The 24973-nt window shown below is 38.9% G+C and overlaps 1 protein-coding gene across 5 annotated transcripts in view; it reads right to left on the reverse strand.

Annotated features, from left to right (window-relative positions):
* trps1 (trichorhinophalangeal syndrome I) overlaps nucleotides 1–24973 on the reverse strand; it is a 151349-nt gene that overhangs the window by 65795 nt on the left and 60581 nt on the right. For 2 of the 5 annotated variants that reach the window (XM_047383452.1, XM_047383453.1), the window contains exons 3-9: nucleotides 16063–16734; nucleotides 15675–15790; nucleotides 11668–12268; nucleotides 9731–9945; nucleotides 9110–9320; nucleotides 8750–8990; nucleotides 1203–1971 (exon numbers count right to left, since the gene is read on the reverse strand). In XM_047383452.1, coding sequence (XP_047239408.1) covers nucleotides 1203–1971; nucleotides 8750–8990; nucleotides 9110–9320; nucleotides 9731–9945; nucleotides 11668–12268; nucleotides 15675–15790; nucleotides 16063–16734 — 2825 coding nt within the window. The remainder of the gene's footprint in view (nucleotides 1–1202; nucleotides 1972–8749; nucleotides 8991–9109; nucleotides 9321–9730; nucleotides 9946–11667; nucleotides 12269–15674; nucleotides 15791–16062; nucleotides 16735–24973) is intronic. The other 3 variants (XM_047383456.1, XM_047383455.1, XM_047383454.1) reach the window with 3 other exon arrangements.

A 24973-nucleotide genomic window follows, 5' to 3' on the forward strand; every position in this document is an offset into this window, starting at 1 on the left:
GATTAATAGGAATGTATGTACCTGACTGTTGTGAAGTGCCTTGAGACAACATGTGTTGTGAATTGGCGCTATATAAATAAAACTGAATTGAATTGAAAATTAATGCTCCAACGTTTGCCTGAAGGGGTTAAAAGTTTGGACCTTATGAGGAGATTTTTGTCTCAGCCATGCCAATAACGAGGAAACTGACTTTAAAACACAAATCCGCACACTTTTGACTGTGGTGAAGTTAGTTTTAGGTTGGATATTGGATATCCATGCTCCGTGGATTCAGCGGGACCTTCCTACCATTTGATCCCATGCAGGCAGTCTGATTATGGGGCAGCTGGTCTCTGCCTGTTCCCTCTTCCTGCAGACGCTGGTTCTCTTAAGAACCGTCAATAAAAATACAATACTAAACACGCTGTGTTATGGTGGTATTGTTTTTGGTGTTTTGGAGGAAATGTTTGTGCATCTGAACAGGTGATTTTATGTGAGATCAGCTGATTTAGGATGTTATTGAATGCAGCATCCCACCTGAATGTAATTCAGAAAGCTGATGTGTCCTTTTAATTTTCTTTCTGCTTTCAGGCATGGTTTATAATTTGTAGAGAGTAAAAATATTGTGTTCCTTAATATTATTGTAGTAGCTCTTAAGTTTTATTAACCTTTTCTCTACAAAACCTCAGCAAATAACTTCTAAGTTCTCCTGGTCCCATGGTCAATCAGCATGTACTACTCAGCCCTAGTCGTACCTGCTCAGGAGCAGGGACCAAGAAAGCAGGTACTTGGCCGGAATAAACAGGAATGGAAATGCTTGCGAGTTTCCATTCCACATCGAGCCATTGGAAAAGGGGCATAATATTCGCAAACAAATCTCTGAGGCTTTCATAGAACAGCTGCAATTATACTGAGAATTAAATTACACTCAAGGGGGCTCCATTTACTAACTAGGTGACTTATGAAATCAATTTCTATTTAGTAGAGGTGGCTAAATAAAAATGCTCCACACACTTTTCAGATTTTCTTGTAGTAACTTGTGAAATAAGCATAATTTTCCTTTCACCTCAGATTAATGCATTACTTTGTGTTTCTATAAAAGCTCACTAAATCTTTAGTTGTAGTGTTTTATTGAAGTTTGTAGCTGCAATTTGACAAAATGTGAAAAGCTTTTGCGAGGCATTCAGATAATAACGCTGAGGGTGTATGTATGTTCTGCTTACTCTTAGCAGAGACTGGGATTCTTCCTTTGTGGCTCCTCCTTTCCCCTCCTGAACTCCTGCACCTCCACTCCCGCTTCCTCCACCTGGACACGGTTGTGAGGGTATCTGGCTCTGCTTCTCACCTCCTCCTCCACCTGCAGTAGCTCCTCCTGGTCTCCCTCCTCCCAAAAACGACTTGGTATCTCCCAAAAACGACTTGGTGTCTCCCAGGTAAACCATGCCAGACAAAGCCACGCCTCTCTTTTGCTGTGAGCCCTCGTGATTGGCTGAAACGAAAGAGAGGGAGAGCGGGGAGGGGAAAAGAGAGGGGCTCCCACCTCCTGCTCCTCTTTCCGCTCCTCTTTCGGGCCCCATTCGCTCCTTGGGTATCCAGAGTAATCCGTGGGCCTGCTCACCTCCTCTTTCTCCTGGTCCTCTTGACTCCCCGAGAACCCAACCCTTCTCTCGTTCTCTTTCTTTCCCCTCCACTCCTTCGCTTTTCACCACACCGCCGCCCTCCTCCCTGCCTCCCTCCGCCAGCCGTCCCTCAGGCGGCGCCAGAGAGTAGAGGAGGCGTAGATCCCCTTTGCTCTCCTCTTTAATGGATAAAGTAGAGGGAGCTGAGCAGCCATTGGCCGAGAGCGCCAGAGAAGGTGTCATTGAGGAGGGCAGGGAGTCTAATGATGGAGAGGAGTCTTGACAGTGGGCAGAATTAAAATGGTCGAGGAGGGCCGACGAATCAGGAGCTGTAAAGTCGCAGTGTCGGCAGCGGCAACATGCATGAACACGCCTGAAAAAAGATAAAAGTACAAATCATTACTTTTGGTTTTAATCAGTGGACTACATAGCCATCGAAACTAGTAATGGGTCACCACAGAAATACAATAGTGCAGCTCTATAGACCTTGTTTTATTTTCTTTGCATTGAAGAGTCAGTTCATCTTTACATCTGCCCATTTAAATGAGGAAAGGCCTCTCATTTACTGTGCTTGACATCAAAATTGTTCACAGAATGAAGAAAAATCCACCCACCGGAAATGAATAAATCAAAAGTGCATTTGGCCCTGCTTGATTTCTTCAGAGCACTCAGGTCTTGACTTTCAGGGAACTTGTGGCCAAAAAGTGACTCAGAGTTCCACTAAATCACCATGAATTACTTGAAAACAGTGAGAAGCATAAATGAATCTGAACGTCAAGCACTGAATCAACCGTCAACAAGCCACCTTCATTTCCTGTTGGCCAAGCCCCTGAATGGTCTGTTATATATCCAGAGCAAGACATCAGGGTAGATTTTTTTCCTGGCACAGAAAAACATGTTGGGTGCTTCTTGTGTGGGCTAACAAGGAAAAGAAAATCAATAAACCACCTTTAAGAAACGAATACTCATGCAAACTCAGACCCACCATGGGCTGCGCCTTTACATTTACATGACATGAACAGTACTACACAATAACTTTTATGGACTTTATACATAAATGAGTATCTTTTTTTAGAAATAACATGTTGCAAATGTTTATCAAACTCTTTACTTTAAGGAAATTGCTTTCATATTTATGTACACATGTTTTAACAGTTTACAGAGTCTTTCATTTGTCACATTACAACCTTAAACTTTAATGTCGTTTATTGCCATTTTTTAGATTGACCAACAGAAAGTAGTGAATATTTATGAAGTGGAAGGAAAATTATACATGGTTTTCACGTATTTTTTACGAATGAAAATCTGTAAAGTTTGGCTGCAATTGTTGTCAGAACCCTTGAGTCAATATTCTACTTTTGTTGCAATTACTGTTTTGCACATCCAGAGATAAAACTGTATGCTCATTCCAGCCTAAATTCAATCAAATAGGATGCAGAGCACATGAACATTTATTTTCAATACGACTTGCACCAGATTCTCAGTAAGACCTGGGTCTGGACTTTTATGGGTCCATTCAAACATAAGTATGCTTTAATCATCTTCATCTGTGATGGATTGAACAAGGTTCTGACGGATCATCAGAGCATGGGACATCTCCCTAACTGAATCCCTGACCTGTCTGCAGTGTTCCTTGCTCTTCATGAAGCTGTTTGTTCACTAATGTCCTTTAATAAACCTCTGAGGCCTTCACAGAACAGTTGCATACTCTGTTTACTAAGTAGGTGACCTCTAAAGGGAATTGGTTGCACTGGGATTTATTTAAAATGTGAAAACCATGTCATTATTTTCCTTCCCTTTCACAATTCTGCACTTCTTTCCATTACATAAATTTCCAATAAATTACACAGGAGCTTGTGATTTCAACATGAAACCTGTAAAATTTGAAAGGGGTATAAATACTTTTTGGAAGGCATTGTAGCAGCCTGAAAGTAACTTCTTTTCCCTTGTCAGGGTCATTATTTTGGCAACTAAGTCATGTTTAACAAAAGCTTTACTTGCTCTTTTTCTATGCTCTGATGTCACCCAGCAGCAGTAATCTGCTAAACACTAGCTACTGCATTCACTTGGCTTTTTCTCAACAGCTTCTTATTGATGATGCCCTGCAGTGCAAGTATTTTACAACAGCAGGAACACAGTAAGTATGCCAAAAATGTCAATGAAAGCAGAAAAACAACCGCTATGTGGAGAAGATGCTCACACAGTAAGCAATCCATGAAATTATACAAAGAAATAAAGCACTGATGTAAGGAGGAAATGGATTTAGTTTATTTTTAAATAAGCTATAAGCTAAGTCTCCAGCAGGTTAAAAACGTCTAACTGTGATTATTTTGTTAGTGCGGATCATTTGAATCAGGGTGAACGTTGTCATCCAGACCCTCGGGGGCCCCAAACACCTGGATCGTCACTATTTAAGAGGCACATACCAGTCTGGTCGAAACTAAACTAAAAACATGAATGTGAAAGGTCAACTAAAGTTTTGTTCAACACTTTGCTCACAGAACATTTTCTACAACACAGAGCCTCCAGGCAGCATTTGGTCTCTAAGATGTTCAGCAGGGTCTGTTGTCTATTGTAGTGAAAAAAGAAATCAGGCTTCTTCCAAAGCGAGGCCTTGTGAGTTTGGTACATTTTTTTCAAAAACAAGTGTAACCATTTAATAAAACTGGATGTATGATACTCGCATAAAGTAGGGTTGATGACTGACAGCCTCTGACAACCCTTCTTTTCTGGGCGTGTGAAAATGGTGAGAAAATATATTTTCCTCGTTTTAGGTTTCTTCTGTCATTCTTTTTTTTTTACACTTCAGTGTTTCAGACCATCAAACCAATTTTAACTTTAAACACAGAGAACTTGAGTAAATATGAAAAAAAAAAATCAAAATCAAATGATGATTTCATTTTCATTAGCCTCAAAACGTAATGCTTTTCCTTGGTGGAAAAAATGGGAGGAATTCTGGCCCATTCTTCTAAGCTGAATTATTTTAATTAGGGCAGCAATAAGGTATTCTATCGATTATTCTGACAATTAATTGGATGAAACTTGACACACTTGGATAATGTTATATTAAACTACGTAAGCTTATTTTATGAGTAATAGAAAAACGGAAAAGAGAAAATGTAAGTAAAAAAATTATTTGATTTATACCTTAAAAACAAAAATTAACATTAAATTGCAGAAAACGCAACAATACAGCATGTCTTTATTTTACACTTGAACAAACATTTCTAGCATCAACATGAATGAACAAAAAGGTGTATACTGTGTCACTTGCATTTTGCATCCTGGATTTTTAAAGAGATCTTTTTAAAAAGCATAAGGTTATTCATATACAATATAACCCTTGTAGTGCACTTAAGGTCCAAGTTACAATCTTCTTGATTTTTTTAGTACAAAAACAGAGAAAAAATCCAAAAAAGGTGCTTCATAAGATATTTTTTTTACAGAATTTGAACCAGGTGAAGCTAAGACTATGCCACTTGAGGAGTTCTGGATAGAGCATATTCACATACAAAGAGGGTTTTTCATCTTTAATGCAAATGTATATTTGTTTTACAATTTTGGCCTCAGTTACTGCTTTGAGTGGGTTCTTCTTTCAGTAAATGGCATATTTTACAGTCTGTATCCTCCAGTTAATGTTTGATTACTAAATTAGTTGACGATTATTTCAATAATCAATTGATCATGATTAATCCAAAAAATTATTTGAGCCTTAATTTTAATTCAACATTAACAGCATACTTAAGGTCATGGCACACCATCTCATTTGGACTTAAATCCAGAGTAAGGTGAACTAGCTTTTGTGCTTTGGACTATTGTTCTGCTGCTTAATCCAAGGACGCGCTCAAGGTTAAGGTCACAAAAAGATGGCCAGATAATCTCCTTCATTATTTTTTTTGTTGAAGAGTAGAATTCATGGTTCAATCAATTACGGCAGGTTATCCAGGTCATGAAGCAACAGAGCAACTCTAGACCATCACGCTAGTACCTCCATGACTGACACACTTTTCAAACAGTTCTACTTTTGTCTCATAAGTCCAATATTTTCCCAAAAGCCTTGGGGATCATCAATGTTTTCTGGCAAATGTGAGATGGTCATATCTGCTTTTTATTTCTCTATGGAAATGAGCCAAATCTTAATGTGACTTAATGTCACCAAAGTCAAATTAATAAGCTCTCTTTCCTTTGCCTTCAGCCACAAGAGCTTGCTTTGTTAAATTTATTAACGATATCATATGTACTTGGCCAATTATTAGGGGTGAACTGATTGCAGTTTTCTGGCCGATCACCAATCTTGAAAAAGCCTGACATGCCGATACTAATTTAATTCATACTTGACTGTCGAATGTTATGAGGTCACAATACACCTTCAATGTTCCAACTTACTGAACAATACCCCTGAAACAATTCAAACTTGTTTTAACTCCACATGAGGTAGTGCTCTCAAATATAAATGAAAAGTTTAGGGCATTGCTGTCACAACTACTAAATTAACTAAACAAAAAAAAAAGTTCCTTTAGTCTTTCATTTTTCACATTTTCAGACTTTTGCGGAGGTAGATACGATCAGTGGATAAGATTGGATTCACATGCAACTGTCAGACGATCGCCGATCATCCAAAATGAAGGACGTTGCAGCCGATCGATCGGCCGGACGATCTATCGGTGCACCCCTAACAATTATGCTCCATTTCTTGTTCCAAACAAAAACTAAAAACAAAAACAGAGTAATGCAAACATTAACACTTGACAAGTTGCCCCTGCCCCTACCACTTAGGTCCGAAATGTAGGGCCAGGGATGTTCAAAAGGAAAACAAGTCTGTGCTCGGTATGAGAATCTCTAAATTCTTTATAGTCAGTAAATGAAGTTAATAAAATAAGCTAAATGAATATATGCAATGGCAAAAAGAGCATTAAGCTGCATTTTCCAGCTAAACTACCAAGAGAAGGGAAATAAGCTATATAGCAGTTTCAGTGTATTTGCACACCAAATCAAATGATTAGCTTAAAAGCTAGAGCACTGTGTTGTACAATCCACTTTTTTCATTCATCACTAAATGTCTGTGAGTGATTTCGCAGTGAGTGCAAGAAAACAAACTGGTGGCTTTTTCCTTATTATACCAGGGTCCTTTGTTTCAAACACCACTAAATTAAATCCCGAATTTGTTGTCTAAAACTTTGGAATCTTTTTATCTTTGATTGATTGTACTGGGGGTTTGAAACTTTGTGGCCTTGTTTCACTTTTATTTGATCAGAGCTTCGAGATTCGGAGCTTAGATTTTGTTTGGGACGCAACTGGACTGTGAAAAACATCTCATAACTGATTTCTCACTCTTTTCTCCCTTATTCTCTCCACTTTCCCTCCTCTGTAATCATCTTTTAATGTGCTTCAGTTTTATTTTCCTTCCATGCTTGCCCAACAGCATTTGTTTCTTTTCCCACCTCTTTTCTATATACATCTGTTTTATTCTTATTTGGGAGTACGCTAAACGGACTTCATCACAAGATTAAAAAAAGCACTACAGAAATGAAAATCAGGAATAACACAAAAAAAAAAACATTTCACAGTGTTTCTTTGTATTCTTGAATATCTGATGTCCAAGTCAGGTAACTTCATTTACACCTAATTGTGTCTCAAGTCCTGATTTTACTGAGACACAGATTGTACAGTCATGCTTGATGTCTTCCTCAGTTTCTGACAGAAATTACAGACCAAAACCAGTGAAATGACTGGCGAGTTTCACAGAATGAAGACTGTCATGAGGAACAGTGCTAATTTGCATTTGGAAAAAATAAAACTAAGTGCGGTTCATTACTGTTTCAGATTTCTGACAGTTTTTTTCTACAGCTAGGGTGAATTTCAGACGTCAATTGACTTCTGATGTCATCGGAGGACCATAGCATGGTGCAGACTAGAAACTACAGGCCTCAAAAGACTACACTAAGATTTAACACTACACCATTATGTAATTGTATTAGGGGTTCTAAATATATTACAATGGTGTTTTTGCTGTTTAACTGTAATAAAAAATATAACGTTTTAATTCTATCAACCATTATTGTTTTCTGAACAATTGTTGATTGGTTGATGTGCTAGTTAAATGGTTGTTGATAAATCTGGATGGATTGCTAGTTTATTGATTGGATGGTGAGATGGTTATTTGGTTATTTGACTGGTCTGTTGGTTGAGTAGTTTTTTACATTGGTGAGCCTGTTGGCTGGCTGGTTTGTTGGTTGTTTGGGTGGGTGGTGGGTTGAACGTGTTGATTGATTGGCCCATTGGTTGAGCATTAAACTGGTTAGTTGGCTGGCTGGCTGGTTAGTTTGGTGGTTGGCTGGTTTGTTAGAAAAGTAGTTTGCTAGCTTCTTGGCTGGCTGGTTGGATGTTTAGTTTGTTTAATGTTTAGCCTGTTTGATTTAGGAGCTGAGGTTGTTACCGCAGCTGTCACCATAATGTGTGTGGCAAGTATGGTTAGAAACCTACACCTTTCCAGAACAAAACTTCTTCAAACTGACAAATTTGGAAATCCTTTTTTCCATATTTCATCTGAAAAAAATAAAATAAAATTTAAAAATAGGTTATTCTATTCTTACCACTAGAACATTGGATAGTCGTCAAGAAAGCTAATAATCTGCTAGTCATGAAGGAATAATCACCTTCTTTGGGGGCTGTTGGAGGGTTGCAGTGATCAGACAGATTCAAACATTGATTTTAAAGGAATATTATAACTTGTCTAATCCAAGAGTAAATAATAATAAAAAGAAAACACTCCAGCAGAGGAAGCACAAAAATGTGTTCTTCACACTTCTCCCCTTTCTTGCGTTTTATTCCACATGAGGAAAATCCAAACAATGTATTGGTAGGCATGTTTAAAGTCATTAAATGAATCAGGTATGACCAGGAAAATCTAACTTTTTCTCAGGAACTACTCAACTCTTGCACCTGGTTGAAAATAGGCATAATGTCATCTAAAAGGGTCTTAGCAGTAGTTTCAAAAAGGGGTTATTGCTGAAAATAAACATGCAAGAGAAAAAGAAGATTGTAGGACTCTATGTTATTATTCACATTGTAGTGAAACATATTCACAATTTTGTCAATTACTGTATTGTTATCCATGTATTTTCAAGCTATTTGTGGAATTTTCTGCTCACCTGTAGTGTCTAAAAAGCTCTTCTTCCACTTGTGTGACAAAGTTACACTTTGTGCAAGAGCTCTTACTCTCTACTGCTCCTCCTCTCCCTCCATCCTTGTCTCCCCCGGCCTCCTCCTCAGCTTTGACTAGTGGAGGTGCCCCCTTTAAGTTGATCAGGTTGTGACAGCTCTCATAGTGTTGCAGCAACACATCAATGTCGGTGGTGGCAAACGCACACTGGTCGCACAAGTGAGTGACACCTAGAAGGCAAATCAGTATTAAGAAATACAAAAACCTAACAAATGGAAGCTCAAAATGTTTATGTAAAGAAAATTATCAGCAAATGGTAATGATTTGCTGTGCCTATGCCTTTAAATACCTTGTGCAACAACAGGATGTGCAGAGTTAGAAGGGTGAAAGGTGGAACTAGAAATCACACTGGGGTCACCTCTCCGGTTAGGAGGGGTCACGCTGGGTGAGGTGGCAACAGCGGGTTTTAAACCGATGGGGTCCTGCTGCATGGTGGGCTGAGGGAACTTTGAACAGCATTTAGGACAGGTTGGTTTCCGACAAGCAAATGGGTGGGATACCTATTGAGAGAAATGTTTAGTCAACCAGTTGTTTCCATGTTTGCATGCAACAGTTTTTTTGGCTGACATGGGTTGATGAGTTTGAAGCACATCAAAAAATAAAAATGGAACTCAGCAGGAGCAAAATTAGAGTGCATTATTAATAAAAGCCTAAAATATTAACCATCCTTTTTGTATTTTTAGCAGCTACAACAGCCCTGTTTGGCAGCTGGCACAAAGGAGGGCAGGGAGTGTGCGTGGGCAGAATTATAGAAGCAAGGGAATTTTAACTAAGCAGGAAGTTGGAACAATTAACTTTACACTTGTTCAAGTATTCCATTTAATTTTTCATGTGCTTGCAGAAAAATGGTAATTTTTCCATAGTAATTGCAGAGAAAACACTAAATGTTTTAGTTTTGTATGCATCTTACCTCTCCCAGGTGTTTCTGGGGCTGACATAACCCCTGAGGACAGTACATGCAGTGCTGAATGCAGCAGCGGTGGATTGAGTGGTTGTGCTGGTAATGCAGCAGCAACGGAGCTACGATGATCACATCCGCACTGTGGGCCATCGAGTAACGGAAATCACACAACTGGCAGTTATAGCTGGTCACGACTGCTTCCGAATCACCGCTTTTTGGGTCTCCTGGGAGCAGAGGATAGAAACCTTTAGTAAAACCTACTGAGAGAGGCCCAAATGTACAGTGCCTTTCAAAAGTATTTATAATAATTGAATTTTTCTTTTTGTTCTCAGCAGAATCTCAAACCTTAATGTATTTTATTGGATTTTACGTGGCAGACAAACTCAGAGTAGCGCATAATTGTGATGTGGAGGTAAAACGACATATGGTTTTAAAATTTCTTTACAAATGAAAGTCATTCTCCTCTGAGTCCATACTTTTGTAGAACCACCTTTAATTTCAGATCCAGCAGCAACTATGTTTTCTCCAGTTTAAAAATGTGAAAAATTTACATTTTTACCAAATATTTTTGTGTTAAGTCAGACATGACACAGAGCGTCTGTAAAAATTACTTTTCAAATCCAGCCACATATTTTTAGGTGGATTTAGGGCTGAACTTTGACTGGGCCATTCTATACCATTCCGTTGTATCTCTGCCTGTTTGTTTAGGGCCACAGTCCTACCCCCACTGAAGAAAAGCATCCCCACAGCTTTGTCTTATAGGTTCTTCTTGTAGATCTTCCACTTTAATTATGCACCCCTTTGTGCTGGTTCCAATAAAATACACTGACGTTTGTGGTGGTAAGGAAAGGTGGAAAAGTTGAAGGGATCAGAACACTTCTGACAGTTCTAAGGAAAATCACACACAATGTAAGGAAGCAATGTTACAATAGTTATTTAATAATTGCAACTAGTGATTTGACATCCGATTCAAATATCTAATTCTTTTAAACAGCTCCTTACCCTGAACGATACAACCCGAGCCTCAGTTTGTGAGAGCCGTTCTGTGTTTTTTACTATGTAGCAAATGTATGCACTGCCTTCACTACTTTAAGTTTATTTTAAATTATATATTTATTACTTAGGCGACTGAATACACAAACAGAAATTGGTTGGTGGGGGGGTGATATGAGCATACAGGGCACATGCTTATTGCTCACAGCTCACTGTTTATTTTCGTCATCTGTCATGGCGGCAGACACGCTTGTGGCCCTACATGCAACCTGGCTGCAATAATAGCGCAGGCTGCATGCAGCAGGGGAGAGGAGCAGAACAAAACCTGACTTTCTCAACGCAAATTTGCCAGATGATAACAAGGTAAAACAGAAAAAAACCTTAAAGCAAAATACTGCCTTCAATCAAGGTTATTTTTTTATTTGGATGTTTGCAAACTTTGTTTAGCTATTGTTAAGGATTGTTTACCATTAGTGCATTGGCTTTATTGTTATATTTAATGGTGCAGTTAGTGATTTCTGTTTCTGCCAAAGGAACTGAAGTGCACTTTTTTCTCTTCTAGTTTGTTACTTTTAGCTTTTTATTTTGTTTCTATATTACAAACATCACTAAAATAATAATGCACACAACACTTTTAGTAAAGAACCACACTGGTATTTGACATTTTGCATGAACATACTTGGTTATATTTTGAACCATTAAATAAAAATATTAATCTTACTCGATGTAGATGACTCCCACACATGGCAGGTTGCCCAAATGAATATGTTTAACACTACATTAGGGATAAAATGGCTTGTTCTTCGAAATATGTACATTTTTAATAATGGATCAATTCAACGGCTCTTTGGAGTGAACAGATCCTGAAGAGTTGGTTCCCTTCAAAGAGTCATAAGTCCCATCACTAATTGCAACCAAGTTCCACCAAACTTACATCAAGCTCCTTTCATTACCTTTGCTGGTGGTGAAGTGATCTTTACAGCTTTTCGATGCGACATGATCTTGCCCTCCTCTTTCTCTTCTTCCTCCTTTCTCCCTCTCTCTGTCCATCCCAGCGAGACCAGAGCTATTAGGGCTTATAGCTCCACCTGCAGCACCTCTATGCCTTTGTTCATAGTGCTCTAAAAGCTTTGCTGAACCCTCCGACCACTCGCAACTCCAGCTGCATAGTTTGCAACAATAACACGCCTGTACAGCTCCTCGACCAGCCTCCCCCGTCCAGCCCGACGAGTCAGAACCCTCCCTAACCGGGATGAAGTACCCAACCACGGAGTCATCTTCGGCTCGCACTGCCACCTGCTCGGCGGCGTCTAACATCGTAATCCTCCTTTTCAGCTGGCTGTCATGCGTCGCCAGGTTATTGGTGGCCAGCAGGGGTGTGGATGGGGGAGATTTGACTTTGTTAGGATGTGAGGACAAAAAATGGTGTTCAAGTTCCAAGGAATTGCTGCCCATGTACGTAAAGTTACAGAATTTGCAGCGGAAGTACTTAGTGTTTCCTTGGCAGTCAGATGTCTTGCGGCCAATCCCGATCAGGGTGCCGCCCACTGTCACCTGGTGAGAAGGAGAAAAGAAACGATGAAAAATATTAGATTATATAAATTCAAAAATGTTTTGGACTTTATTTAAGGCTATCAGAGTTAGGATTTAATACAAATGCACATTTACAAAAAAAAAAACAACATTTAAAACCATGCATCATTTTCTATCACATAAATCCCAGTAAAAGACAATAAAATGTGTGATAAAATGTGTAGAAGTATAAAGTGCATGAATACTTCTGCATGGGATTGTCTATCCAAGCTTAATTTACTGCTAAATAACAGAGGCTGAAGTTGTCCTTTATGCAGGAGACATACTTAAGCCCAACTTACATTTGAGACCTATAATTTGAAGCCAGGGGACAAATCCAATTAACACCTTCCAGATTTAATAGCCATTATAATTATTAACCTGTAATTTGCTGCACATACATTTGCAATAAAATAATGATTTGATTGTAAATCAGATGGGTAATCATTCTCCTTGATGTGATCTTGCACACCACGGTAATTCAAATTATGATGAATATTCTGGTAAATGGGGCACTTTACATTTTTTAAGAGAGCAAAAAATGTTAAGTAGCTATAATCCAGCTGATAAAAGCATGCTGTAATTCAGTCTCAGTTGTATTTCATGCATTTTTGCAAATGTCTGTAAATTAGTTCTTATGCAGCTAATGATTGTTCTTCTAGAGAACGACCATTGGTCAAGTCTGGAAGTAGCCTAAAAAAAGGCAATCACTACATTTCTGCTAATATTAATATTGAAGGTTGAATGACACACTTGAATATAACACTTTGTAGTTTCATCTGCCTAGAATTTTGTCTTGTGATTTATTTTCTTCACATCAAAGGAAAACACCACAAGGGTAGAAACAAATATGGCAAAAAGCAAACAGGACATACTGAGGAAAAGTGTATAAATCTGGAAACAGGGGTGGGGCGAAGAAAAAGGTGAGAGATGGATGAAAAGCAAATTGAGCAGTTAGAGAAAAACTGATTAAATACTCAGAAAAAGGGAGCAAGGACAAATGTCAAAACAGAGAAGATGAAAGAGAGACAGAGACGTTTATAATAATGGAGAAAAAAAGAGGGTTAAATATGTCTGACACCTGTTTCGTTAGACTTACTAACAGTCGATTAGAGTTACAGCTCCCTCTTTCGCTACCTTCTCTACTTTCCTCCCGCATCTCCCCATCTAACTCTATTCTTATTTACACTATTCCTCTCCTCAATTGCTTTTTTTCTATTATTTCTGGTTCACAAGGACCCTGGTCTTAGCAAATGACAAGATGGAATTTTCCAAACGTGGGCTGAAAGGAGAAAAATTGAGTGAGAGATGGAGAAAATAGAGATCCCTTTCATTCCCCTTCTTTTTTTCCTAATACTTTCACTTTTTCTTCATAATGACGATTTAAGCCCGCCGGATTTTCTATTTCGGACTTGTGTCGACTGCTGTGGCTTTCTATGTCCATTATGTGCCTTTCCAACATTACCAGCTGCTGGGTTAAATGAACTGAATTGAAGGAATCAACTATTCTTCTCAATCAGATCAATAAAACTATCTTATATCAACTTTTTAATATAAAGCCTTGCTGTTTCTGTTCGTGCTGACTCAAAATCCTAATCCCTGATTTTTAATTCAGGTAATCCCAATACGCAAAAAGGGCAAATAAAGAAATCATTACCAATGATCTACAAGGTTATTTAATGTACTGACTAAATAAAGCAACAAGCCTTATTAGGCACAAGATGAAATATCCATCCATCCATCCATCTACACATCCATCCATCCATCTACACATCCATCCATCCATCTACACATCCATCCATCCATCCATCTTCTATACCAGTTTCTTCCATAGTGGGTCGCGGGGGAGCTGGTGCCTTTCTCCAGCAGTCTACGGGCGAGAGGCAGAAGATGAAATATTCCTCAGTAAATCTAAATTATGTAATCCATGCGTTGTAATAGAAAAATTGCTTGTCCATAGGCGAAATAATAACAGATTGTGCCCCTATAGAAAGAACTACATACCCAACATGTGGACTTTTTTTGTTTTCTTCTCCCACACTTTAATGTTTATCATTAACAGCCGCAGCAAATCAATGTTGAGTGGAGAGTGTTGTGTTTTTTTTTTTCTTTTTTCGGACCAAGTCTGCAGCTGTTGATTTCCCTGATTAGGACCCCCTTGATTTTAAGTACAGCTAAACATCAAAAAATCAACTTTTTTAACCTCCAAAGGATTGACGTCCAGGCTGCACGCCGAAATTGCACACAACTAGGATTAGAAAAAAGCTTACATTCGATTGTACATGGATTTTCTTCTTTTCTAAATCTACAATAACCTACATTTTCTTTTGTGTGCAACTCTGAGCAGATGCCATCTCCGAAGCAATGCAAAATAAATATGAATGAAAAGGAAAGCATGTTTAGATTTCATGCTACATGAGTATATGTGTGGGAATTTATACATTTTTGCTTAACACTGTTGGTGCAGCCTGTGTGCCAGGTGGCCTGCATGTCGTGTCTCTGTCAGTCTTTAAAACTTTATACATCACAGTCCAAATACACTCGCTGTCCAAACAACTCAGTGTAACAAATGAACAACAGTTTACTCTCGCCAGTAAATTGTTCTCTTCAGCTGGGTGTTCATTCTCAGAGTGCTCTGAACGGACAAGTTCATTATGTTGACCAGCTAAGTACTTTTGTCTGATCTGATTATTATCCTTCTCCTTGACAAAAAAAGCATTTTTGACAAATTTCTTTGGTCTAACTGCGAGTCAATGTTAGGTTTCATAGTAAGAAGGTGAAATTTTATAACAGATATAGTAGGATAATGTTACATCATGTGTAATTCTAAGAAAATGCAGACATTTAATTCACAGATTGGGCAAAAAACGTCCAACATTTTCAGTTCTAGGCTGATCCATGACAGGGTTTGAAAGCTCAAAAGAACAAAACAGAGCAACTTTGCTGCAATTTGTTTAGCATTCCTGTTATCTGCTGTAGTTACTAGCTCCACAAGTAGTTACCAAAGAACAACATAGCCCTCACATTCTTACACATGTTTTCAGTTTTTTGTTAATCACCTCACTAATACAGGAATTAACTAACTTTATGTTAACTTCCATCTAGAGATAAGATATTTGAGTTTCCTTTCATCGTTGCTGGTCCCACTGAAGATTATGGTCCTCACCTAATTTCTCAGTTCATCTCTAAATCATACAATGACACATTAGGATTCCAATGCATTTATACTTCTAGAACCAGCTTTTTTAGGAATACAAATCCTTTGATTCCTCTATTGCTGAGAAGAGATTTTGAAAAAAAAAAAAACATATGAAATTGTCCTTTAAGAATGACCCTGAAAACCATGATTGTGTTAAAACCTGTTATTTTTAACCCTTGACACACATACCTGTACGTCGTACGTTCCATTCATCATAACCGTCCTCTGCTGCTGATTCTGTCCATCTGCTCTTGTCTTTCCCAATTCTTTGGTTTGACTTCTCGGTCCCTGTCCTGTTTGTAAATCTGACATCAGAACAGCAGAAAGAGTTTGGATACTTAAAGGCGATTCAAGGTGCTTCAAGCAAAAACGTACTTAAATAATAAACAAATAAACTGCCCTGAAATTAATTAGTTTTCTATACAACTGGAAATTAATTGAGTTGTCTTCTATAGTGTTTGAGCTAACATTTGTGGTGAAATAAAGCTATATAAATGAACTAAACCGTACCAAATTTCAGAACCGCTTATAAAGGGATTATATATAAATACAAATATTTATTGAAGCAAAGAATTACCTAGGTTTGTATGCTGGGGGGCCATGTTGTGAAGGGCCAGGATCTGGGTGTCAAGCGCAGCATCCTGTCGTGTACGGTTGTGCAGACCCAGGTGATACTTCCTAAAGTGCTTCACCAGGTCAGTGGGGTCGTTGCCATAGTAGCCGTAACCACACACATTGCACTTGAAGTCCTGGAGTTTAGGAGAAGGGCTGGACGAAAGTGGCGGGGTGTCATTTGTCGACTCCTCCCTGCCTTCCTGCCTTGGAAGGAGCCGAGCTGCTGAAGGGAGAGGAGGAGAGAGGTGGTCAGCTTTCCCCCCTTCAACTCCCCTCTCCCTGTCTTCGGCTTCCGACTGGCTTTCAGGTCTCAAACACTGTGCCGCTAATACGTGTTTTGCCCTCTCCCCTCCGCCTGCAGACCTCCCCCCTTGCTCCTCATTAATGTTGAGCTCACCGGTGGAGGAGATGCACTCACTGTCTCCTTCATCCTCCTCCTCTCGCTCCTCGTTTGCTCTGATCCGTTCAGACGACTCTGGTTCTGAGGGTCGGTTTATCCGATCTGCTTCCGCTGCCACTCTCTCCTCCTCATCTCCTTCATCTTCTTCCTCTCCTGTTGGCTTCATCCCCTCTTCTTCCTCTTCCTCCTCACCTCCAACACTCCGGATAGGGGGATTCTTCTTCCTCACCATCTCTAGAAATGCAAAAGGAGAAAAAAGTTTTATTTGTGCGTATGGAACAGGAATTTAATAAAATAATGAGATATAATTCTAAGTTCTGGTACACATTTTCTTTTTCCAACTCAATATGTGAAGTGAATTGTTTTATCATGATGGAAACCATCTGTGAGAATCTTCAGCACATGACCACATCAGAACAAAAACCATATCAGAGAGCCTGAGACAGCGAGGGGCAGGGAGACATGGGAGGCCGGCATCATCAGGGAGCCGATGGCCACTGCGCAACCACATCAAATTGAACATCCCGTATCAGAAAGATGGATGATTGAGGCTACGCATGGCAATTCATCCCCTTCAGCACTTCAAAGTTCTCCACTTCCCCTCTCTTTCTGCCAGTCTTTTATTTTCAAGCTGCAAACTATTCCTTGTTCTTCTGCATCACATCCTGTCCTTTTGTCTCTGTTCTGATCTACTCTGCTCTTCTTGTCTTGCATACAGCGTCTTCAAAAAATGCATTTGCATTTATATGCTTCCACGTTGATGTTCCTAAATAAAATCCAGTAAAGGTAAAGGTAACCTAATTAATAAATAGAGACTACATGTGTGTAAAATAAATTCCACAGAATATGGAGCTGCTTTGTGAAGGCTTCAGAGAACCTTTGGAGAACGCTAGGGAACAAACGTCATGAGGCGACTGTGGCTCAGTAGGAAGAGTAGTTGTCTTGCAATCAGAAGGTTGTGGGTTCGATTCCAGTTTCCTCCTGCCATGTGTCGATGTGCCCCTGGGCAAGGCACTTAGGTGCCTTGCATATCGGTGTATGCATTAATGAGTGCGATTGGGTGAATGTGGCTCTAGTGTAAAGTAATTTGAGTGGTCTGTATGACCAAAGACCAGAGCAGAAAGGTCGGGGCTGAAGTTGTAGCGAAGTTTAAAGCAGTGTTAAATATACCTTCTATCAGGACAGCCAGTTTATGCTAAGGCATGTTCATGTATTAGAATGGTCCAGACCTAAAACCAATTAATGAAGCTTAAACATTTCTGTCCAATGACAGTCTCCACCCACTATGACTGAGCTTTTCGAATGGGCAAAAATTTCAGACTTGCAAAACAACTAGAGACATACCCTAACAGCACTTCTAATGAAATGCAACCAAAAATGAACTTGGTCTACATGCAAAACGCTATGTGTGATGAAAAACTAACACTGCATATCACCCTGAGCAGACATTAAATATGGATAAACATGGTGCTGGCAGCACAATGCTCTGGAAACAGTTACAGGGAAGTTGCTCAAAGACGATGGGCACATGGATGGAGCTAAATACATGACAATCCTGGAAAAAAAAAACAGTTGCAAAATAAGAAGTTGAAGTGGTCTGAAAGGTTTTGCAAGACGTACTGTATAATCTGTGCAAAATAGTGCTCTGAAACACTTTTGTTTCCTTTTGTTTTCAAAACATTTAATTACTCTGTATTGCCTTCTGCATGCAAGAACATTTGTTACTATAATTGAAGTAATTTAATCAATAATATTTTTCTTTCTGTTCTTGCCAACTCTGTTTTCTTCCCATCTCCTCTGCCGTTCCTCCCCTTTTTTCCCTTTATAATCACTTTGCAAAAGCCATCACATAACCAGACATGTGTTTTATGTTAACCCATAATCTTTCTTTTGTTTGAAAAGAGAACAATTGCGGTCTCGTTGTTCACAACAGTCGTGACAGAGAGATATTGCGTGTTTTGGGGTTTTTTTGTGCGCAAGTGTGTTTATTTGTGGTTATCCTCTTTATATTGGCTCATAAACACAGCAAACCCATTGACCCATGTTCGTATGGGTTTGTTTGATCGCAAACATGCCAGGACGCCCGATAGACGCCAATACTGATCACTTTTAGATCAATGCAATATGAGAGAGGAAGGGCAAAGAGTGTAATGCATATTTGATGAGCCATCTGGAGGAGAGACAGCATGGACGATGCGAGATGCATGCACCATGGTCAATCTGAGGCTGAAAAGCTTGTTTTTATTTACAGAAAGCAACATGCGAACGTTTTTACATATAAGACGAGATAAATACAACTCGAGAGTAAAGAATTTTAGGGAATGTGGTTGAAAGCCACTTTTAGGATGATTGTAAACAAAAGCATGCAAGCGCACTTAAAATCGGGACATAATTTTAAAAACCCTGTAATGCAACAAAGGCGGATCAAGAAGAGTAAGGGAGAAAATGGACTTCTGAATTCCATTTTCTCTTTGCGGCCTTTGTAGCATTTTACAATTTCACCCTCCTGTCTTCCCCCCTCTGCACAACTATTAAAATAAAAGCAATTTATGTCTGCGAGGGCCCACGCCTAGACCAGCCCTGGCACTCGCTTCGTGTGTGTGTGTGTGTGTGTGTGTGTGTGTGTTGGTGACACAGGCAGTGAGTCCAAGCAGTGGAGGAAAATCTCATCTGATGTTCACCACACCCAGTCAGAATTCATCATTCACTTAGACACACACACACACGCACCTACACACGCAGACACACACACAGTGGAAAACTACAGATCGTTGTGGTGAAGCAATGAAGCTGAAATCCCGACCTAAGAGGCACTGACTGACCTAAGTGTGTTTCCATCTGCCCTGTGTGAGTGCTGAGATGTTTTAGAAAGTTCATAAAAGCTCTAATGATTATAATAATTACACTTATGAGTGATTTTAGTAGAGTGCAAAATCAATACAGCAGGAAACAATGAAAATATTACTATTATACAACACTTCTTAAAAACTGCAGTCCTTTCCTGCAACAAAAGGCCAGAAAGTGGGCATAGAGTCTGAGCATCTGTATGTCGCAGCTCGACCTCTGTGTGCTGCAGGCTGTATGCACAGACTGGAACGATTACTATCAGCTACAATTAGGTATAACCCACTACAAAATGCTGCATAACAACTCCTGCTACTAGCTACAATTAGCCCTCAAACACCACAATAGCCCCAATAGCCACAACGAAGACAAATGTGACAGTTAATCATTTCCATCAGCAGCAATTAGATCCAACACAAGCGAGGCTTTTATCTGAGATTGCCAATAATCGTCTCAGGAAAGCTGCTGAAGGACACAACAACGAGCAGCGGAGCGAGGATCAGTGAAATATTGCCGACATGGCCAGCTGGGGAAACCTTACTGGAGAGTTTCAATTTTATTATGTAAATTTTTGGGGGGGGAGCTTTGGAGTTGGAACCAAATTTTATTACTGTTACTCTGTAAATTGACACTAAGGAGTGAAAACAATTGTGTTGTAATGCTGTTCATGGTTTAGCAATAAAGGCTAAGCTAAGCATTATACCGTATCAGAACAAAATGATAAAAAAATTAATACAAACACATATGCTAGCACTTTCCAGTTGCTTCACTGAAACTGAATAAAAATCCAAAAAGAATATGTGAAATTAAGAGTCAGTGATGGATGTTTTGTTGTTGTTTGGGCTACTCATAACTGTCCATTCATTTAACATTTATCATGAGACTAAATACCTTTAGGCTAATGGTGGTATGACATTATGACAATATGATGACTTTGAGCAAGAATACTGCATTATTACACTAAAACCAAGGATACAACTAAAACAGACATACAACCGCTGCTGAAATAAAACATACAAATAATATTAATCATAATATTAAGAATTATAAGACTAACTAAATAAATTATATCTGTTATATGTAGCATTTTGCACTACTGTACACAAGGATAGTAGTTAAAAATATATGTGTTGACAGTCATGCTTCAGCAGTTCCCTTTACATTATTTTAGTCGACAATGAAGATATTATAAAGACTGACTCAATTCATAACGTTAAATTAAAACCTATAGTCACTGTAACATAAACGCCAGGTAATTTTGGAGAATAACTATTTGAAAGTAACATTGTGAGCCTGACAAGCTAATGTTAACTGATGATTTAACCAGGCTATCTGCTAAGCCTGCATGGAGCTCTTTAATTTACTAATTATTCATGTTGCTCCAGTTTGTTTCAAAGGAGCATTTTTCCCAAAATGTTTTATTTATGTCTTATTTATTTATATCTTTTATTATTATTATTATTTAGCTGTACTTCTGTTCTGCTGTGTGTTCATACCCAATAGGTCGAGGCAGATAGCAGCTCATCTTTTCAAGTTCTGATACAGGTTTTCATCTTTTGAGCAGTGTATTATCAAAACGAATGGTAAATAAGCAGCAAGAAGGTCCTGGGTTCAAATCCCAGCCTCAGGTATTTCTGCTTTCTTCCACTGTCGAAAAACAAGACTGTAAGGTTAATTGATCTCTCTAAAATGCCCCTACGTATGAGTGTGTGGGAGTGTTGGTGGTTGGATGGATGGATGGCATGAATAGCATATTTTCTACAAAACCAAAAATCATCAATTCTGCAGCTGGTCATCCATTTTTAATGTTTGTTTTGTTATATGGAGCTTCAAAACTCCAATCCAACCACACAATATGTGCAGAATAATTAGTGAAACTAACTCACCATTATAATTCATGTATCCAAGGAATCAAAGGAGGTTTTTCTCATTTAGACTATGTTAGATGTCACTAATGAAGGAAAAACAGATTACCTGAACATCTCTACCACTTCATCCAATGACTCGGAGCTAATTCTCTGTATACATATTATTGAGTCGTGGTAATGGACGGGTCTGATAGTGACTCTCAGCACATCCACACTCTCTCTCTGCTTCCAGATATTCCCCTTCCTGTGGGACCACTGCTGTTAGCATCTCTTTCTTTCATAAACAAAGGATTAATGAGCAACATATGAAGAAATAATGCTTACGGCATGGTCTGGGTTTTCCTAATGTTTCTTGATTTATGTCATTCTTTCTAAGTTTTTTTTTTGTCTCCCTCTTTGTAACTACTCTTTTTGTGGTGGCATCTTTTTCTCTCCATTTCTTGTCCAGTTGTTATCTGTTTTGAAAGATTTTGAAAAATAACTATGGAGGATAAAAGTTAAGGGTGCCAAAAAAATGAAAATGTGATTATAATAAAATCTTAGGACTGTTTCTGTCAGGGTGAAGTTTAAAGGACTAGAAATTCTGAACAAAAGAGGCAATATTTTTTTTTTCTTATTAAACAAATTTCCCCTTTGTTATTTGGTAAAGGATAGTTAGAAGCAGGTGCTAAAGAAGGGAGTAAAGGAGGAAGGTGAAAAGACAAGGGCATATAGCAAATGAGCTACTTTTGAATTGTGTGACGCATTGCGTTTACAGGTTGTCTAAGGTAGCACAATTAAATTTTCACACCTGTAGCTCTTACATCTAAATAATGACATGGACAAAGAAAGCGTCTGACAACGCGTGATTTTGTGAGGACACGTGAGGAGTGTACAACCTGTAATTGTGATTTGTTTTTCCCAGAATCAGCCATGCATCAAATGTGAAATCTTTGTCAGACTGATTTCTTTGAGCAGTTCTGGGGAAAGAAGAATGAAAGTAAAAATTTGATCAAATACAAACATTAGGAAAATGTAAGAATGGATTAAATAACAACAGCATTGCTAGTATGGATGGACAATTTTGCATTATTTCGCAGATACTCGGGAAGAAAAAGAAAAACCACACACCATATAAAAAGTAAAACTAATCAAATCAAATAATTCAGCAAGGATATCAGGAATAGAACTCCACTTATGGCTCATCTAGTCTGAAGGTGCCACATTTATCTGTTCAAACAATTATATGCAAGTTTAAACACCATGGGAATGTCTAGCCATTCAGGAAAGAAACTGATTCTGTGTTCCAGATATAAAAATGTTTTGTGCAAAACTTGCACAAAAAAGCAAAAGATCTTGTGAAGATCTTTTTCCACAGGGTAAAGAGTCCTGTTCCGACAGGGTCTGAAAGGTCATTTAGGGCGGAAGAAGTCATTATGCCAAAAACAACATAAACAAATGGATTACAAAAAACCCCACTCAGCAACAAATACCTTTAGGAGACAATTCCGGTGGTCTGATGAAACTACAGTTGAAGTTTGATGGAAAATGGGGTGGGCTTGTGAGGCTGAGAATCCATTCACAACTGTGAAAAACGGGTGGTAGTATCATGTTGTGTTTTGCTGCACAAGGGACTGGATCACTTCACAAAATAAATGGGTTCAAGAGAAAAGAACGTTATGTGGAAGTATTACAGCAGTGTCCTAAAATAACAGAAAAGAAGTTTAAAGCTTGGACGCAAGTCTATGTGGCATATCCATAACTAAAGGCTACTCCAGGCTCCAGATAATCTTTGGCCATGTTTGAAATCATTCAGAAAGCCTCTTTGTACAAATGTGTTTAACCCTTCAGGGCTGCCCTTTGGTGCAAAACTATGAGCTTTAAAACGGCACCTCACAAGGGACCATGGATGGCTGGAGAAAGGAATTGCGAAAGGAATAGGTGACTTTCATTAGAATACAGTTATTTAAATCTATATTATAGAAGCAACATATTTCTGCCAGAGGAATAAAACATTAAGATTAGAAAAATCTACATTTTAAATTTTTCTTTTGGTAAACATCCCTTTAACGTTAGTTCCCATGGGCAACTTTATCTTCCCTTGTAAGCTAACAGTACGTAGCAGCACTCAGCGGTGGCTCATTTGCATACGACTGTCAGAAAATGTCTCCTAGGAAGGCCAGTAATGCACAAAATAGCAGTCAAGCAGAAAGGACTTGTAGCTTTGGGTTGCCTGTCAGAAAATGAAAGCAGCTGCAGAAAATATTAGCAAGAGTTCACATGACCCACGCAGACAAAACAGATTAGTCTGTGAAACGGGGCCTATTCAGAGCCCTCAGATAATAATAGAAAACCATCTCAACTACATGCTGATTAGTTGTGCTTAGCACGAGACCTGGGTCTCTGGCCTCTCCCAAACACACAGGGAAAGCTGGCTGAGGGAAAACTACTATTTCTGATGGAACAAGTTAAAGGTTGGAAATAATTTTACAGAGGCAGGGCACTTATTAGAACTATGGAATTAGCTTTTAGGGAGAAACAGAAGGAGAAAAGCAGTCCACCTGCAACTTTAAGACGAGAAGCTTTCGGTTGACTAGTAAGATCCCTAATCAATGCCAGACACACTCTACAGGAGTGTAGGACTCATTTGTTATAGGCTAACAGCATGCAAAATATGGCATCTTAAATGTCAAACTTAATAAGACTTTCATATTTCAATGCCTTTCTCTCATTATGAGCCTCCGTCTTTCGTCTTCCTCACCCTCTAAATGGCTCTCAGTCACACACAGACACACACACAGGCTAAGAGCACACCTCACTTCCCTGCTCTCTCTATCTGCCCATCTTTCTTCTAGCACTCTCTCAATTAATCTTTTATCCTCTTCCTGCCCCCACGGCTGTCTTCCCCTCAATCCCAGTTTCTACGCTCCACTCTCTTCCAGACTTTCCTAACATGTGATTCCATCTGTGTCTGCATTGCTTGTCTGTGTCAAGACATTTCCACATTGTCCCATTAATCTGACGGCTACAGAATGCGCTGGTGTCATGTGTGAAATATCCTCCAGGTGGTTTATTATAATTAATTTGACACACGATCAGCTGTTCCGAGGAGTTCAACAGATTGCATAAAAAGACAGATAGAGACTGCTGTTATCAACATCTGAACAATTACTTGCTGAGAAACTAAAAGAACAAAATAACTATGTTGATGTCTTGATGGAAAAACTGCACAAACTTTTTTTGTGTTTTTAAAACACAAATTAAAAATCACAAAATTGTTGCCAGCTGTTGAACTGCAGTGTGAAAAAGTAGACCCATGGATCAAATGGTGTGCTGCAGCAGACTTAAACTGACTTAAACAGACATTGAAACTGCTTTTAAGGGTGTAGGTATGGAAAAATCAGGGAGGCTTTGTCTTCTCACACACATTTATAAAAATATAAGAAGTTGATATTTTTAGCTACTTCAATCCACTATTTATTTCCATCCACTGACACCCAGGCCAAAAAAAAAGCCTCCCATTGTATAATTACTGCATCGGCGATTATGTTTTAGCTGGCAACAACTTATTTAACTCCAACTGGTGCAATGAGTTGCTTCTCATTTCTAAAACAACCATGTCGAAAGACACATCCCGTGGTCGTGGAAAAGATGTCAGTCTGTTTCAGAAGGGTCAAATCATTGGCAAGCATCAAGCAGAGAAAACATCTAAGGAGGTTGCAGAAACTACCAAAATTGGGTCAAGAACTGTCCAACGCATTATTAAAAACTGGAAGGATAGT

Source organism: Girardinichthys multiradiatus, chromosome 13 (genome assembly GCF_021462225.1).
Source record: "Girardinichthys multiradiatus isolate DD_20200921_A chromosome 13, DD_fGirMul_XY1, whole genome shotgun sequence".
Taxonomy (NCBI): domain Eukaryota; kingdom Metazoa; phylum Chordata; class Actinopteri; order Cyprinodontiformes; family Goodeidae; genus Girardinichthys; species Girardinichthys multiradiatus.